Raw genomic sequence first — 15,036 nt, 5'->3', positions numbered from 1 at the left:
TTACCAGAATAACAAAGAAGAAAGCACGGAATTGCCATCTCTCGGATCCCATAGAGAAAATGACCAGGCAACATGCCATCATGAAACATGTTTCTTGCTTAAAAATTGCCAAAACAATTATTGTTATCCAACAAGATTGCTAAAAAACCCACAAGGTAAAATCCAGTAAAATTCTGCATTTTGCTGATAGCTTCTCGGTTCCGTCAATTATCTTATCCATCTTTTTATAAAGAAGCAACTTGATTGAGACGCTATTTATTTTGCAATCCATAAATCAGAGCAGGACAACAAAAAATCCTCCATGCATCCCAGCAAAAATAAACATCTTGTGTTTTATGAAAACCCCATCTTCTTGAGTTGTCGACTGAGTTTGCAACAGGCTATCTTTGGGCAATAGATACGAGTCTCTGCCCACCACCATTTCCCCAAACACTACTGCCAGATGAACTTTGATTACTTTCAGTACTTGCCAAACTATCATCTAAATTACCTCGTTGAGCCTTAGAAGCCTTCTTTTTCTGTTTTCCTTTCCGTCCATAGTTTGGTTCCTTCATAAATCTGCCATTGGGCCTTTCTGTCCCACAGACAAGACAAAGTAAGCTGTCTTGCTTGTTCAAAAGTGAGCATGCATTACATGTCCACTTTTCATCATGATATGCATTAAGACTGTCAGATAAAGGAGGTGGCCTCTGACAGTGATCAGCTGGCTCTTCTGAGGACGATCCACTTGTTCCAGACATTCCATTCAAAACTGGTGTTTCCCGTGGCTTAGCTTTTCCCTTTGCAGTTCGGTACCCATCCTTGGATAGTACCTCCACCTCCTCCGATGGTTTTCCCAGAGAACGACCAGAGTCTGCATTTGAACTGGATGTTACATCTTTGCTGGAACCTACATCAACTGTCTTTCCCTTTCTATGATTGTCAATGCTACCTAATCCAATAGATATTCCCCCAGTCTGATTTATAATTTGATTTACAGCAAGCTGTGAATTCTTCTTTATCCCAGCTTCATGAGCCTCTAGCAGTTTTCTTCCCTTCTCTTGGTCAGGACATAACCTTGCAAGCCGAGGTACAAGATGTGACAAACCCAGCTTTGATATATGTGAATAATATTTTCGAGCACCAATATCCCCATTTCGAAACCGAGCAGAGACATCTTTAAATGCAGCAAATTGTTGCTCATTGCCTCCCAAACCTGATTGAATACTTTCAATTAATTCCTTGTTTGCAGCACGCATTTCCTCAATACTAAGCAAAGGTGCATTGCTTGCCTGGCCTTGGTTTTCAGTTGCAGAAGCAGCAGAAACATGATGTCTTCCTAAAATAGGAGGAAACTCGTTTGAATTAAGCACTGGTTCTTGAGCATTAACAACAGTAGGCCGACTAGAATAGTTCATATTTCTGTTGCCATTTGTCTGATTCGAGGATGAATTCACAGCATACAAGGAAGAAAGCTGTCCTGGACCAAAACTGTTTCTTGATTCTGCTGCATTAAGAACCCTTGTGTTACCTTGACCACCACGTACAACTGCAGCCATAGGAGGGAACTCATCTGGATTTGGCACTGGTTCTTGAGCATTAACAACAGTTGGCCTACTAGAATAGTTCATATTTCTGCTGCCATTTGTCTGATTTGAGGATGAATTCACAGGGTACAAGGAAGAAAGCTGCCCTGGGCCAAGATTTTGTCTTGATTCTGCTGCATTAAGAACCCTTATGTTTCCTTGACCACCACGTACAAGTGCAGCCATAGACTTAACTGATCTCTTTCCTTTGTTCCTAGATTTATGTGAAGCATTTCCTGATGCCACAGGAAGGGGAGGAAAGGCAGATTCTTCAAGAGGGGAGTTAAGTGCTCTCCTACTCACTGCAGTGGGATACCTGGGAGGAGCAGTTTCTGATGCCCCAGGAAGGGGAGGAAAGGCAGATTCTTCAAGAGGGGAGTTAAGTGCTCTCCTACTCACTGCAGTGAGATACCTGGGAGGATCAGTTGATACATTACTTGTGGAAGAACTTGCTACCATGTCAGAGGAAAGCAATGAAGGTAATGGATCAGAGCTCTGTCCAGAATTAAAATCCTCAGCAGTTGCAGTCAGCATGGATTCGTGAATGGCATTCTGTATATCAAGCATCTCACTGCTGGCTTGATTAGCTGAAGAAAGCCGACTATTCATATTCCGCCCTTGTCCTCTGGCAACTCGTTGAGACTCACGCTCACTCCCTGGACGCCTATACTGAAAACTAACAGGAATCTGCATGGCATTTGAATCACAATATTTAGCAAATATGATCCATAGCTGAGCAAGAAAGTTGAAAAGCCTGAAATAGGAAATCAATGCACAGTATTACCCCAATCTCAACAGGTAAATTTTGCCTATTGAAGATATGGGTGGGTAAACAAATTGAAATAGTACATACTTGCAGTGCAGCATTCCGTTGAGACCGGGACATATTTCCAGCATGCTCAATTGCATTATGCCTCTGAATTGAAATCATAAAGTTATGTAGTTTAGATCTTTCGAACAAATGTATGTGAAGGAAGGAAAAAAATGGCACACAACAAATGTTAGCAAGTAAAATGAAAAGTCTTTCAATCAACCATCAGGACTACCATCGCCTCAATTTCTCAGTTATTGATAGTAAATCTAAACGCTGGGAAATTTTTTTATAAATAGCAAGAATCAGATTAAGAGCACCTAGAAGTGACTAAAAGAAAAGAAAACAAACCTTCAACTCTGCTTCAGATGCAAAGACAACAAACTTTTTTGCCATGCAATCATCATTTTCACATAGGAAGTGTTCTTGACTAAAGTGTGCCTGCAATAAAATCATGCCTCAAAAATTAAAAACATCCAATCTCATGGAAGGATGTGGAATGGAGCATTTACACATATCTAGTAATTTTTTTCTCAGGCTACTTACTAATAGCACCTTACCTCTAAATCACTGTAATTCTGATAATACTCAAAGTGCTCAGGGTGCCTTCTGCAATCACAAATGATGCTTCGTGTGTTAGAGATAGTTAACTACCAGAGTTCAGACTAGATAGTCATGACATACAATCTCATTGTGCACAACTACCAGAATTCAGACTAGGTAGTCATGACATACAATCTCATTGTGCACAGACAATCTCACCTTTGGCATATGTGGCAAGTATAATGATCTCTTGACATGTGCATGTAAAGTTCATTATCTCCATAAAATCGTTTCCTGCAAAAGTCACAAATTGGATGACCCATGAAACCTCCCCTTTCTGTCTCACTGCCATCCACTTCAGAGTCTCCTCTAGATAAATGTCGGTCTAGCTGCGACCGTGTATAAAGCTTCTGTTCACAAATAAATACCTGATTTGGAAAAAGCAGCAGACCAAGTTGGCTGTTAGTTTGTATCAAACCAAAAACTGGGCATATGGCCTGTGTGCACAAATACTGACTTGATTCCAACTAAGTTGGTCATTAGTTTGTATAGAATTACAAGAAATTACATAACAATACAAATTCCATTGTGTATGTTATCTTAGGATATTTCTAAATGAATGTAAGTTTTGTGTCTTCCAAGTTAAGGTATAATACTTGCTCTCTGAGATAAGCATTGTCACTAGAAAGATCAGATCTTTTACAACTAACAAAAATTGGATGAACTAGAATTACAGATTTTGATGCTGTAATATCCATTCAAATAATAAACTAAAAAAGAATTGGTGACTTGACAATGCAGACTAGCCCTCTATAAGAATCAACCAACATAAGAGAATCTAGAATTACTATTTCAAATGCTGAAATCCACATTCAAGAAATTATTAAGATGTAAAACGTGCAAACTTTGCCTTGGTGTCCCTTGCTGTCTCATAGTGCTTGTGTAAATATTGAGGATCAAAGCAAAACCACTAAAGTCTCCATCCAGCAGCTTGTTCTGTGGAAGTTGAGTAATAGAAGGCTGGAATTCCTTGCATCCAAATTGTTTTTTTATGAAACAGCAATAAAGTCATAAAAAACAGAATCATGCTCACCTTTCGGCCTTCCAGGCATAAGGTGCACATAGAAAGCTTGTGTGCATGAAATAAGTGCTTCCTCAACTGATCTATATGTTTAAACTCTCGGTCACGCTTTGGTAACTCTTTCCTTGGCTCTTGAGCCCCACAAGTATTGTCACAAACACTGCAGCTCAACCTGCACATTGCTTTGATCATTCTGTAATGCTGCTCATCATCAAAATACGCTTGTGTGTCTAAATGAAACCAATAGTTTCCTACTTTTCCCTCATTTGCTGGAGCTGGTAGGGTACTAAAATCCCCTACCGCATTTGTGTAGTCTCCTAGAGCCTGCTCACATGCCATATAAGTCACATTTTATTGCAAATTTTATAGAATTGCAATCACTAGAATGCATTAGAGCCTTTGCATTTATTCATAGATTGTACAAAGCTTTAAATTTAACAAAAATGACAATATACCTTAGTTATCACAACACTAGGACAATCTTGTTTACAAATGCAACAATTTTTGTCATTAAGTATAAAACGCAGCCTTGAGGTGCAAGTAGAGCAGACTTCACGGTGGCCACATGGCCCATATGCCAACCACTCCAGTGGTTCAGCACAGACAGCACAGCATTCTTCCATTTCTTTGGCAAGTATCTTCTCCAACAAATCCTGACAGAAACATTTGCAAAGAAGCATTGATTATCCTTGTATTCCTCTCAGCAGCTAAAATTTAAATCTAGATCCAAATCTAATGAATAGTCCTATACCAAATCGAAGGATCAAAATTAAGAACCAAATCATTGCCGCAATAAAAAGAAAAAAAAATGTGTTGTATGGTTTTTACATAATGGATTGAAATTAATAACAAAAGCATTCACAATGAGTTTTCAGTTTTTTATTTTATTTCTGTATAGTATTTAAATGAGGAAATACAAGCACATCGTTATAGCAGTTTTCAATATAAATATATAGAGCGAAAAGCCACAGTATCCATCACAACATTTTCAATGAAGCACATCCATTGCCAATTGACCGAGGTATAATCAATCATATTTTCAATAAAGTACATCCATTTATGCTCAGAAACAGATTCTCTGAGATGCTCTAATGCTTTGAAAGTTCAGTTCAAATGTTTAGGGAGGTCACTCTTTATAGGTTTGATTTTTGTACGCTACACCATAGTTTTCTGCAAAAGCTAATTACAATCCCATCTTTTTCTCAAACTGTGTTGCACATATTTATTTGAATATTAGTATGAACGTATAAATCTGGAAATATGCGAACCTTGGTCACTATGCATTTTATAAGGTCGCTAATTTATGGGGTGGACGGATGGGGAATAGATGACCTTTTGGGCGCTCTCCCGCCAGCCAGTTTTTGGGATAGATCCCTTCAAAATTGTATTTAATAGAGATATTGTATCCAACTCCACGAATGAGCTTTTTGTTCCTAGTCGTCAGGAGAGGTAGTCGCTGTCGGATCTACTGTTGAATTGGCTGATTCACCACCAGAATCATTAGAATGAACCGGAAGGTCGTCATGTAAATTTGATCAAGATATTTTTAGCCTTATTAGCACCTTTCCGTCTAACATGTATGCCTTATAATGTTATAACTATCATTTGCACCAAATGTTGCAAAGGGAACGCCGTAAGGCATAAATTGAGGAACAATCATTACATGGGAATGGGCAAATCTAACATGTACCATGCAAAAGAATACAAAGATGCACAAAACCATATTTAAATTTTTTAAACTGTCAATCTGAATGCTTTTTCACTCATCTAAAGAGGAATTTGATACTAAAACCTTAATAGGACCTTTCCTAGGCTCAAGCATAACCAAGTAATCAAGACCATACCTTTTTAAGTTGAGCTTGAGCTCATGAAAAGCATTTTAACTAAGCTGAGATAAGATTTTGCAAGAGACTGTATAGCTAGCTTAGTTAAGACCTTTCTAGACCAATCCTCCTAGCTTGCAAGCTCAGTAGGACACATCTCAAATCTTGAGTTAAGATGGATCTTGTGTTAATTTCAATAATGGACAATACAAGGCATTGCAAATTTTTCCTAGTGTAAATGATGAAAAAGTATTTCAGGTTTGTGCACGGGGCAAATCTTCTACCTAAAACTTTCTATGCGTAAATAAATTGAAAAAATGACTAGTTAAAGGTTCAGCAAGCTTTACATTAAAATTCAATCCCCGACCTTTTAGGGATAGCTTTAACAAGGTTAACTATGTTGTTCAATGTACAAGCCAGAAATTCTAGATGTGCTGAGAAGTGTAACCTGCTAATCAAGTGTTTGAAACTTGTGTAAATTGCATACAACAAAAATAATACAGTGAAGTAAATAAATATACATGATGGTGTCACTTTGAACAAAGCATCCAAAAAGAAGTTGAAAATATATTTTTCATCTTTTTTGAGTTCTGGAAGGCATTATACATAAGAGAAGGATTTGAGCTAATGTCTCAATTTAGATTGATATCTTAGCTTGAAGTGTTTTCACGAACCTCATGACCAGTACCTCTTGAGGACTTGTTATGGCTCTTGAAACTAACCTTGTCTAAAAGGAAGAATTGATGCTACAATGAAAGTGTTGAAGATCACAGACCTGCATGAAGATTAATGAATTTAATACTTAATAGTTATGTGTCATCACCTATAATGATTTTTGAAGTATTCCTGGATCTGAATAATCTCGTCATTTTAAAGGACCTCTGTCAGTAAAGACCAAGTAAAGGTTTGATTGAAAAATCCTGTGTCAAAGACTTGTATCATAAATCTCTTTGGAGTTGTTGATGTGTAATATTTCTCGAAGAATGAAAGACATTAGAGGTTCGTGTCAATGTTCCGAAACATTTACTTACAAATCGTATGCAATTATAAAGAGATCCTTAAAAAATCATTTAAGGATAATTATTGACGCGTAGCATAAAAAACCAGATGTTAGAGAAGGCTTATGTGAGGACCCATTTTACAGCCTAAACTACAACTACAACATCAACAGACCGGTGACAAGGATATCAAGATGAACCCATTCAAGTTTCTGACCTCAGTTTGTAGTTTCCATTCTTTAGCTTTTACTAGAAGCTGCTGCAAATGTACAAGCTTACGCTTCTCACTGAGAAGTTCTTGCAATATAGATTTATGTCTTACCTAGGACTCAAACTTCTTTTTCATTCCCTTCTCTCTATTAAGAGCTTCTTGACAAGCTACTGCAGATTCTAAAGAACTTAGTTTTGCAGCTTCCATCTCATGCCTTACCAGTGTATTTTCTTCTTCCAGCTTGCAGACTGCAGCATTGGCAAGTTCTACCTGCCCACTGGCTTTACGTAATGCATTCTTCATTTCAGAAAGTTTCTTCATGGTACTTTCCTCAAGAGAAAAATTTTCCTTTTTAAGGCAGACAACTTCTTCCTTCTCTTGCTTGAGGGCCTTTAATTCAGCTTTGTCTTTACTCAGTCTGCGAGCTGCCTGCATTACCTTTTGCTGGGCCCATTCAGTTCATTCTTGTAGCAGTGTTTCCAGTTATCTAACACGATGGACAAGGATCTCATTCTTTCTAAACTGGGAGCCATTTCCTCCAAAAATATGATCCAATGAAACAATATCATAATTAGAATTAGCTGCATCTTCAACAACACTTGTAGAATCATTAACAGCTTTTACACCAACATCTCCGGATGAAGGCAATGAAAAAGAAATCTCGGTACCAACAGCTGCAAAGCTGGAGGCATCGTCCACTGTCTCAGGATCAATCCTACAACTTCTCATTGGGAATTCCTATTCTACTCACTGATTAGGCTTCCCAATCAGCAAGCTTGTCTGCATTGAATCTGATATATCTATAGAATTCTGCTGAACTTCAGTGCCAGCAGAGCATCTAATGCATGAACCTGCTTTGGTCCTACATCTCATATTTGAGTTTTCAATGCCTAATAAAAGCAGCCCCTTTTCAATAGGAGACATTTTTAATAAACAGGCTTCACTATGTTCTGTTCGGTCTAGTTTATTTGTCCACGCAGTTGGTGAAAACAAAGTTCCTGAATCTCTTTTTACATTAGTTAGGTTGCTCTTCATATGATCTCCTGTTTGAGTTGCTCCATTTATGACATTTTTGTCTTGCGGAAAAGGCTGGGCCATACTCATGATTTGTGTTGAGATATATTGTACTAGATGAAATCCGAGCTCTAAACAGGTATGAATTAGACATGGCATTCATAATCTCATGTATCATAGTTATCCTAACGCATGTTAGAGACACTAAGAATTCCCCCATTCTATATAGAAATGACACTCGTCTTTACAATATGCCTATGTTGGAGGTCAATGATGCCCTGCCACTTTTCTGCTTTTGGGCCTCACCATTTGGAATTAGCACATATATATATACTAAAAAATTTCCTTTAGTAATGACTTAAAAGAGTCCAACATCTTATGCCTCAGTATTATTACATGAAGGTCGAAAATGATACCTCAACATGATTGCATAAGGCAGAAATGCCTCAGGTCTAACAATAGAAGGTCGAAGGACTTCTAAAATTACCTTAGAAAATCATAGTCAATACAAAAGCAAGCTTATATTTTGATATATACCCCTTTTGTGAGAAGAAAGTAGCAATGGAACTTACCTTGTGCACAAACTTATGATTGTACTTATGGTTTTAAAACATTCCACAATAAAATCTATATACTACAATGATCTTTGAAGGTCTAGAACAGATTTCCTTAATTTCATAAGGAACTGAGATGGTGTCACTTTGAACAAAGCATCCAAAAAGAAGTTGAAAATATATTTTTCATCCTTTTTTAGTTCTGGAAGGCATTATACATAAGAGAAGGATTTGAGCTAATGTCTCAGTTTAGATTGATATCTTACCTTGTGTTTTCATGAACCTCATGACCAGTACCTCTGATTAAGTTCATCTATATCTTAGCTAATCCCAACAAGGTGACTTTGTGATAAGTCCATGAGGCTGTTGGTTAGCTTACATATGGAACCTAGTGATTGGTGGTGATATGGACCCAATCGATATGGCCAACTATATTTAATGAATTTCAGGAGGTTCAGTGCCTGTAAAAGACTGCCTACATCCATTAGATTTTTGTTGGGTGGCGGGGGGAGGAGTGAAGAGAGTTTGGAGGCTCATGAGGTCTTCTTTATCATGAAAAATTTATAAAATGATAAGACATGCTATCTGCAATTATTATTTAGGAAATTTAAGAGTTCAAAGATGGTAGCAGGGAGGATTGTACAGTAAAATTTATATATTCCATCACCAGAATATGGCTGAGCTTAAATTGTGCAATTTGAAAATGCAAGGCATTAAAGAGGCAGTAGCAGCTGCATGAGTTGTAAAGCAAGCTTATCAAATACTATGGTCCAATACACTGTGAACCATGATCAGGTGTAGCATTTTGGAGTCACTCCAAAATAAGGCAAATAATCAGAATTCTAATAAATGTTAAAATTATGGGATGTTTTAGTAAAGTCTCAATGATGTGTAATTCAATCAAACATAATGCAGTCATTTCTCAATCAGCAATGTCTTTATTCCTAAAATAACCTACGATCTACAATTCATGAAAACTTCCCTTGCCTCATTAATCAAAGCTAGAAAACCCAATTCCACATACAGAGCTGAGAAGGTAAATAACCTAATCATACATCAGTCTCATCTCCATACAAGCTTTTCAAGGAAGTAGAAGTACAATGTCTAAATTCACCTCTTGATTTGGTGTCATAAGTTCACTGCTGATTATGGACGGGTAGCATAAAAAACCAGATGTTGGAGAAGGCTTATGTGAGGACCCATTTTACAGCCTAAACTACAACTACAACATCAACAGACCAATAACAAGGATATCAAGATGAACCCATTCAAGTTTCTGACCTCAGTTTATAGTCTCCGTTCTTTAGCTTTTACTAGCAGCTGCTGCAAATGCACAAGCTTACGCTTCTCACTCACAAGTTCTTCTTGCAATATAGATTTATGTCTTACCTAGGCCTCAAACTTCTTTTGCATTCCCTTCTCTCTATCAAGAGCTTCTTGACAAGCTGTTGTAGATTCTAAAGCACTCAGTTTTGCAGCCTTCATCTCATGCCTTACCAGTGTATACATTTTCACAAGCATCTCATCCTTTCTATCCTGGGAGCCATTTCCTCCAAAACTATGATCTAATGAAACAATATCATAATTAGAATTAGCAACACTTGTGGAATCATTAAAAAATTCTACACCAACATCTCCAGCTGAAGCCAATGACAAAGAAAGCTCTGTACCAGCAGCTGCAAAGCTGGAGGCATTGTCTATTGTCTTAGGATCAATCCTACAACTTCTATTTGATAATTCCTATTCTACTGACCGATTAGGCTTCCGAATCAGCAAGATTGTCTGCCTCAGCTGCACGCTATGCATTTTCTAAATCTTCCTGTCCAATGTTATCATTGGTTTTCTTTGACAATGCATTCATAACATCAGCCTGTATAGGGGATATTTCAAATCCACATACTTCAGCTTTCAAGGAATCGGATATGAACAAAATGAAGAAATAGCGATGGGATCACCATTGTCATCAGTGTCCACTAATATATACATCAAGTACTTTGAAAAAAAGGTCCCTTCAACTTTCTTTCTCAAATAGGTTTCATCCGGGCCAAATGTGTCCACATAATTGAGGCAGTCATTTCTCAATCGGCAATGTCTTTATTCCTAAAATAACCTACAATCTACAATTCATGAAAACTTCCCTTGCCTCATTATTCAAAGCTAGAAAACCCAATTCCACATACAGAGATGAGAAGGAAAATAACCTAACTATGCATCAATCTCATCTCCATACAAGATTTTCAAGGAAGTAGAAGTACAATGTCTAAATCCACCTCTTGATTTGGTGTCATAAGTTCACTGCTGATTATTGACATGTAGCATAAAAAACCAAATGTTGGAGAAGGCTTATGTGAGGACCCATTTTACAGCCTGAACTACAACTACAACATCAACAGACCAGTGACAAGGATATCAAAATGAAACCATTCAAGTTTCTGACCTCAGTTTGTAGGTTCCATTCTTTAACTTTTATTAGTAGCTGCTGCAAATGTACAAGCTTATGCTTCTCACTGACAAGTTCTTCTTGCAATATAGCTTTCTGTCTTACCCAGGCCTCAAACTTCTTTTGCATTCCCTTCTCTCTATTAAGAGATTCTTGACAAGCTGTTGCAGATTGTAAAGAACTTAGTTTTGCAGCCTTCATCTCATGCCTTACCAGTGTATTTTCTTCTTTCGGCTTGCGGACCGTAGCATTGGAAAGTTCTACCTACCCACTGGCTTTAATTAATGCATTGTCCATTTCATTATGTTTCTTCATGGTACTTTCCTCAAGAGACTGTTTTTCATTTTTAAGGGAGACAACTTCTTCCTTCTCTTGCCTGAGGGCTTTTAATTCAGCTTTGTCTTTACTCAGTCTGTGAGCTGCCTGCTTGGTTTATATTTTAATCATTAAAGCCTTCATATCCAGCTAAAAAAACAAAATGAACGTCCAATGGAACTTACCTTGTGCACAAACTTATGATTGTAGTTCTCGTTTTAAAACATTCCACAATAAAATCTATATACTACAATGATCTTTGAAGGTCTAGAACAGATTTCTTTAATTTCATAAGGAACCAAGACAGTGTCACTTTGAACAAAGCATCCAAAAAGAAGTTGAAAATATATTTTTCATCCTCTTTGAGTTCTGGAAGGCATTATACATAAGAGAAGGGTTTGAGCTAATGTATCAGTTTAGATTGATATCTTAGCTTGAAGTGCTTTTATGAACCTCATGACTAGTACCTCTGATTAAGTTCATCTATATCTTAGCTAATCCCAACAAGGTGACTTTGTGATAAGTCCATGAGGCTGTTGGTTAGCTTCCATATGGAACCTAGTGATTGGTTGTGATATGGACCCAACAGACATGGTAAACTATATTTAATGAATTTCAGGTGGTTCAGGGCCTGTAAAAGACTGCCTACATCCATTAGATGTTTGTTGGTTGGCGGGGGGAGGAGTGAAGACAGTTTGGAGGCTTATGAGGTTTTATTTATCATGAAAATTTTATAAAATGATAAGACATGCTATTTGGCAATTATTATCTAGGAAATTTATGAGTTCAAAGATGGTAGCAAGGAGGATTGTACAAAAACATTTATATAATCCATCACCAGAATATAGTTGAGCTTAAATGGTGCAATTTTCAAATACAAGGAATTAAAGAGGCAGTAGGAGTTGCATCAGTTGCAAAGCAAGCTTATCAAAGACTATGGTCCAATACACTATGAACCATGATCAGGTGTAGCATTTTGGAGTCACTCCAAAATAAGGCAAATCATCATAATTTTAATAAATGTTAAAATTATTGGATGTTTTAGTAAAGTCTCAATGATGTGTAATTCAATCAAACTATGCAGTGCTTATCTTTTTAAGAATATATAACTTTGCATAACTCAGCTACACTGATTAAAGCTGAGCTCTATAACTCCAGAATAGCTCGGATATTTACTAAAACTTTGCAAGTTCTGCCGAAATTTAACTCAGCAAGGCCTGTCACTGTGACTTTCTTCGCTTAAGGATTAAGGGCTAAGAAAATTTTAGATCTTTTACTCAACTAAAAACAGTGATTGTGTCGAATGCTGCCATTCGCACAACCCCTCTTTAGAAACAGTAAGAAATTACTGGAATGGACATCCTATCAATACGCAGGCACTAAAGTCTAATATCTGTGGGCTGGCACCAGCTCCAAAATCATGAGAGATGCCCAAAACCATGTCAAACGTATACAACAATCCCTGAATTTTTTCAAACTTCTTTCGGGAAACATCCATCGATGTTAAGGGATGCACCACATAACGTAGACTTCATGTGGCTTGGACGACATCGGGTACAAATGGCAATTGGCCATTTTTGAAATCTGCCTTGCCCGGCCTTGTCTCTTTTTGAGACCTGCCATTCGGGTGGGATAGACCACAGCGAGATCGGAACCCTGTTGGACGGTTTAACACTCCGCCCACCTCAGCAGTGAACCACAGCCCCAGTATTTCAAAATCGGATACCTTAGAAAAAAGGTTATCAAGACTTCCTTTTTACAGAAGATCTAGGTTTCTCCCATAATCTACTACCTAGTACCCCTGCTACTGACAAACATTTCAATTGTTACTTTTTTCACATAAGTCCGGCCTATAATTCAACCGTAGCCACAAGACATTCCCGTAAAAATAAGTCAAAACAAAATCCCAACAAAATACCATTTGAAAACCACATAAAACAACCACTGCGCATCAAACCCTAGTAGCGACTACAATTTCATATTCCCAGCTGGGGTAATCCAACCGAATACCCAATTCAATCATATTATTTTAGATTTCTCGAATTAAACATCGATTCAATACACTTATTGATGCAACAATAACCAGAGACTACAAAAAATTAAAAAAAGAAAGGAGAAAAAGGCCCTAACCCAAAATCGCCTAAATCGAAGCCGATCAGTCCGCTCGTTTGTAAGAAAACTTAATTACAATAACCCCGAGCCGAGTGCTGACAGTCGATGTTTCAGCTCTCTGAAATTCGAAATCCTTTACAGATCAGACGGGAAAAATTGAGGGAAGATGAGGAATCCGGGGAGCTTAATACTATGTTCCTCTCAGTTCACCGCCAGAAAGTATATGTGTACAACAAAAGGTGTGGAATGCCTATGGGTAAACTGAAATGGGTTCTCGGTCAACTTCGATTGGTTCAACTCAATCAAGTGCTCTGCCCTAGCCTCTGCTTTCAATGTCTTTGCCTCTGTTGCTCCTTCTGGACAAGATGCCGCCGGTGGAGAATTAAACTACCGTTCCGTGTGAAGAACGGTCGCGGTCCTTTGCCAATATTGGAGTCTCCCCCTGCGGACCTTCCCGGAATGCTGGGTATACTTCCACCCAATTTATTGATAAGGTTTTCTCATTTTGTCGAATGGTCTTTTAGTGCAATTGTTGGTGTTATTTAAGGGTATTTCTTTTCTCGAGAGTGAGAGTGGTAGTTTTTTTAATGTATATATATAAAATCCAGTCTTATAAATTAAATAATAATCTATAATAAATATCAAAATATTTATTTCATCATATATTTATATTGAAAAGATTAAAAATTCATTAAAAAAAAAAAAAATTATTATTATTTGGTAAAAATTAGTGTATGATTTAAATAAATATATTTAAAAAAATATGTAATAAGATTCTTAACGTGGAGATTCACCTCCATTTTACCATGAAGATTTTTAGTTAATTTAATATTTCATTTATTTTAATGTATTTGTTGAGCTCGGGAGCAGCACCATTTTGACGAATAAGAGTCTCTGAGATTTTAGAGCGTTGTGATTTAAAATTGGCTTGAGTGGGAATGTGATTTAAACAAAATTCTCATATTAATCCTGCTAATATGAATTATAAAACTATTATAACTAAAATTAGTGTTAATTATTTTAACAATATTTTTTATTGGAATTTTTGAATTTAGAATAAATTTATATGCGCAATTTCCATGGGCATACTCAATCCATTGATTGTGCAAGATCTCATGCACAACTATAGTCATAACTGATAGCAATCTCAACCTCTAACACCTGTCTCCACTGAACTGTACATGCACTGAGCTAACTGATGTATTATTCAGTTGCATTATGAGTTAATAATTAGTGAATTAATTTAATCAATTAATTCACATCACTCATCACTAGTCTATTTGCAGTTAGACTAATTACAACTAGTTTAACAAAGTCAAACTGAACACAACTCCATCAACTCCACATCCAACTCCACCAAACTCAACCACATGAGTTCTAACTGATGTCCTGCATGCAATAGCTCAACTGACCCACAAAGAAAGCGTATTTCCTTCTGACAGCTGCATGTGCCACATCTGTAGCTCAAACTGAAGTGCTCCAAGAGGATAAGATAAAGTTTATAGTCTAAATATTATTATGAGACAATAATATTTGACTTTTCTATTTTTAGCCTGCAGTCTAAAAGTA

The 15,036-nt window shown here is 37.1% G+C and overlaps 1 protein-coding gene across 2 annotated transcripts; it reads right to left on the bottom strand.

Annotated features, from left to right (window-relative positions):
- Positions 1–73: 73 nt before the first annotated feature.
- LOC149162902 (uncharacterized) lies at positions 74–13,977 on the bottom strand. Of its 2 annotated transcripts, XM_089437441.1 has the most exons (9): positions 13,486–13,977; positions 5,333–5,480; positions 4,456–4,653; positions 4,013–4,324; positions 3,139–3,347; positions 2,937–2,985; positions 2,728–2,817; positions 2,419–2,481; positions 74–2,252 (listed from the first exon to the last, which is right to left on the bottom strand). In XM_089437441.1, exons 3-9 carry the CDS (start codon positions 4,621–4,623, stop codon positions 381–383), a joined length of 2,763 nt encoding a protein of 920 aa, XP_089293567.1. In that variant the 5' UTR covers positions 4,624–4,653; positions 5,333–5,480; positions 13,486–13,977; the 3' UTR covers positions 74–380. The 2 variants fall into 2 exon arrangements, with proteins under 2 accessions (XP_089293567.1, XP_089293566.1); XM_089437440.1 differs by lacking the exon at positions 5,333–5,480.
- Positions 13,978–15,036: the final 1,059 nt, after the last annotated feature.

The sequence above is a fragment of the Pinus tabuliformis genome, chromosome 5_2 (genome assembly GCF_031772625.1).
Source record: "Pinus tabuliformis cultivar Carrire ecotype Pingquan chromosome 5_2, CPIR1, whole genome shotgun sequence".
NCBI classification, from domain to species: domain Eukaryota; kingdom Viridiplantae; phylum Streptophyta; class Pinopsida; order Pinales; family Pinaceae; genus Pinus; species Pinus tabuliformis.
The sequence above is the reverse complement of the archived record's forward strand: the minus strand, read 5'-3'. Positions and strand labels throughout refer to the sequence as shown.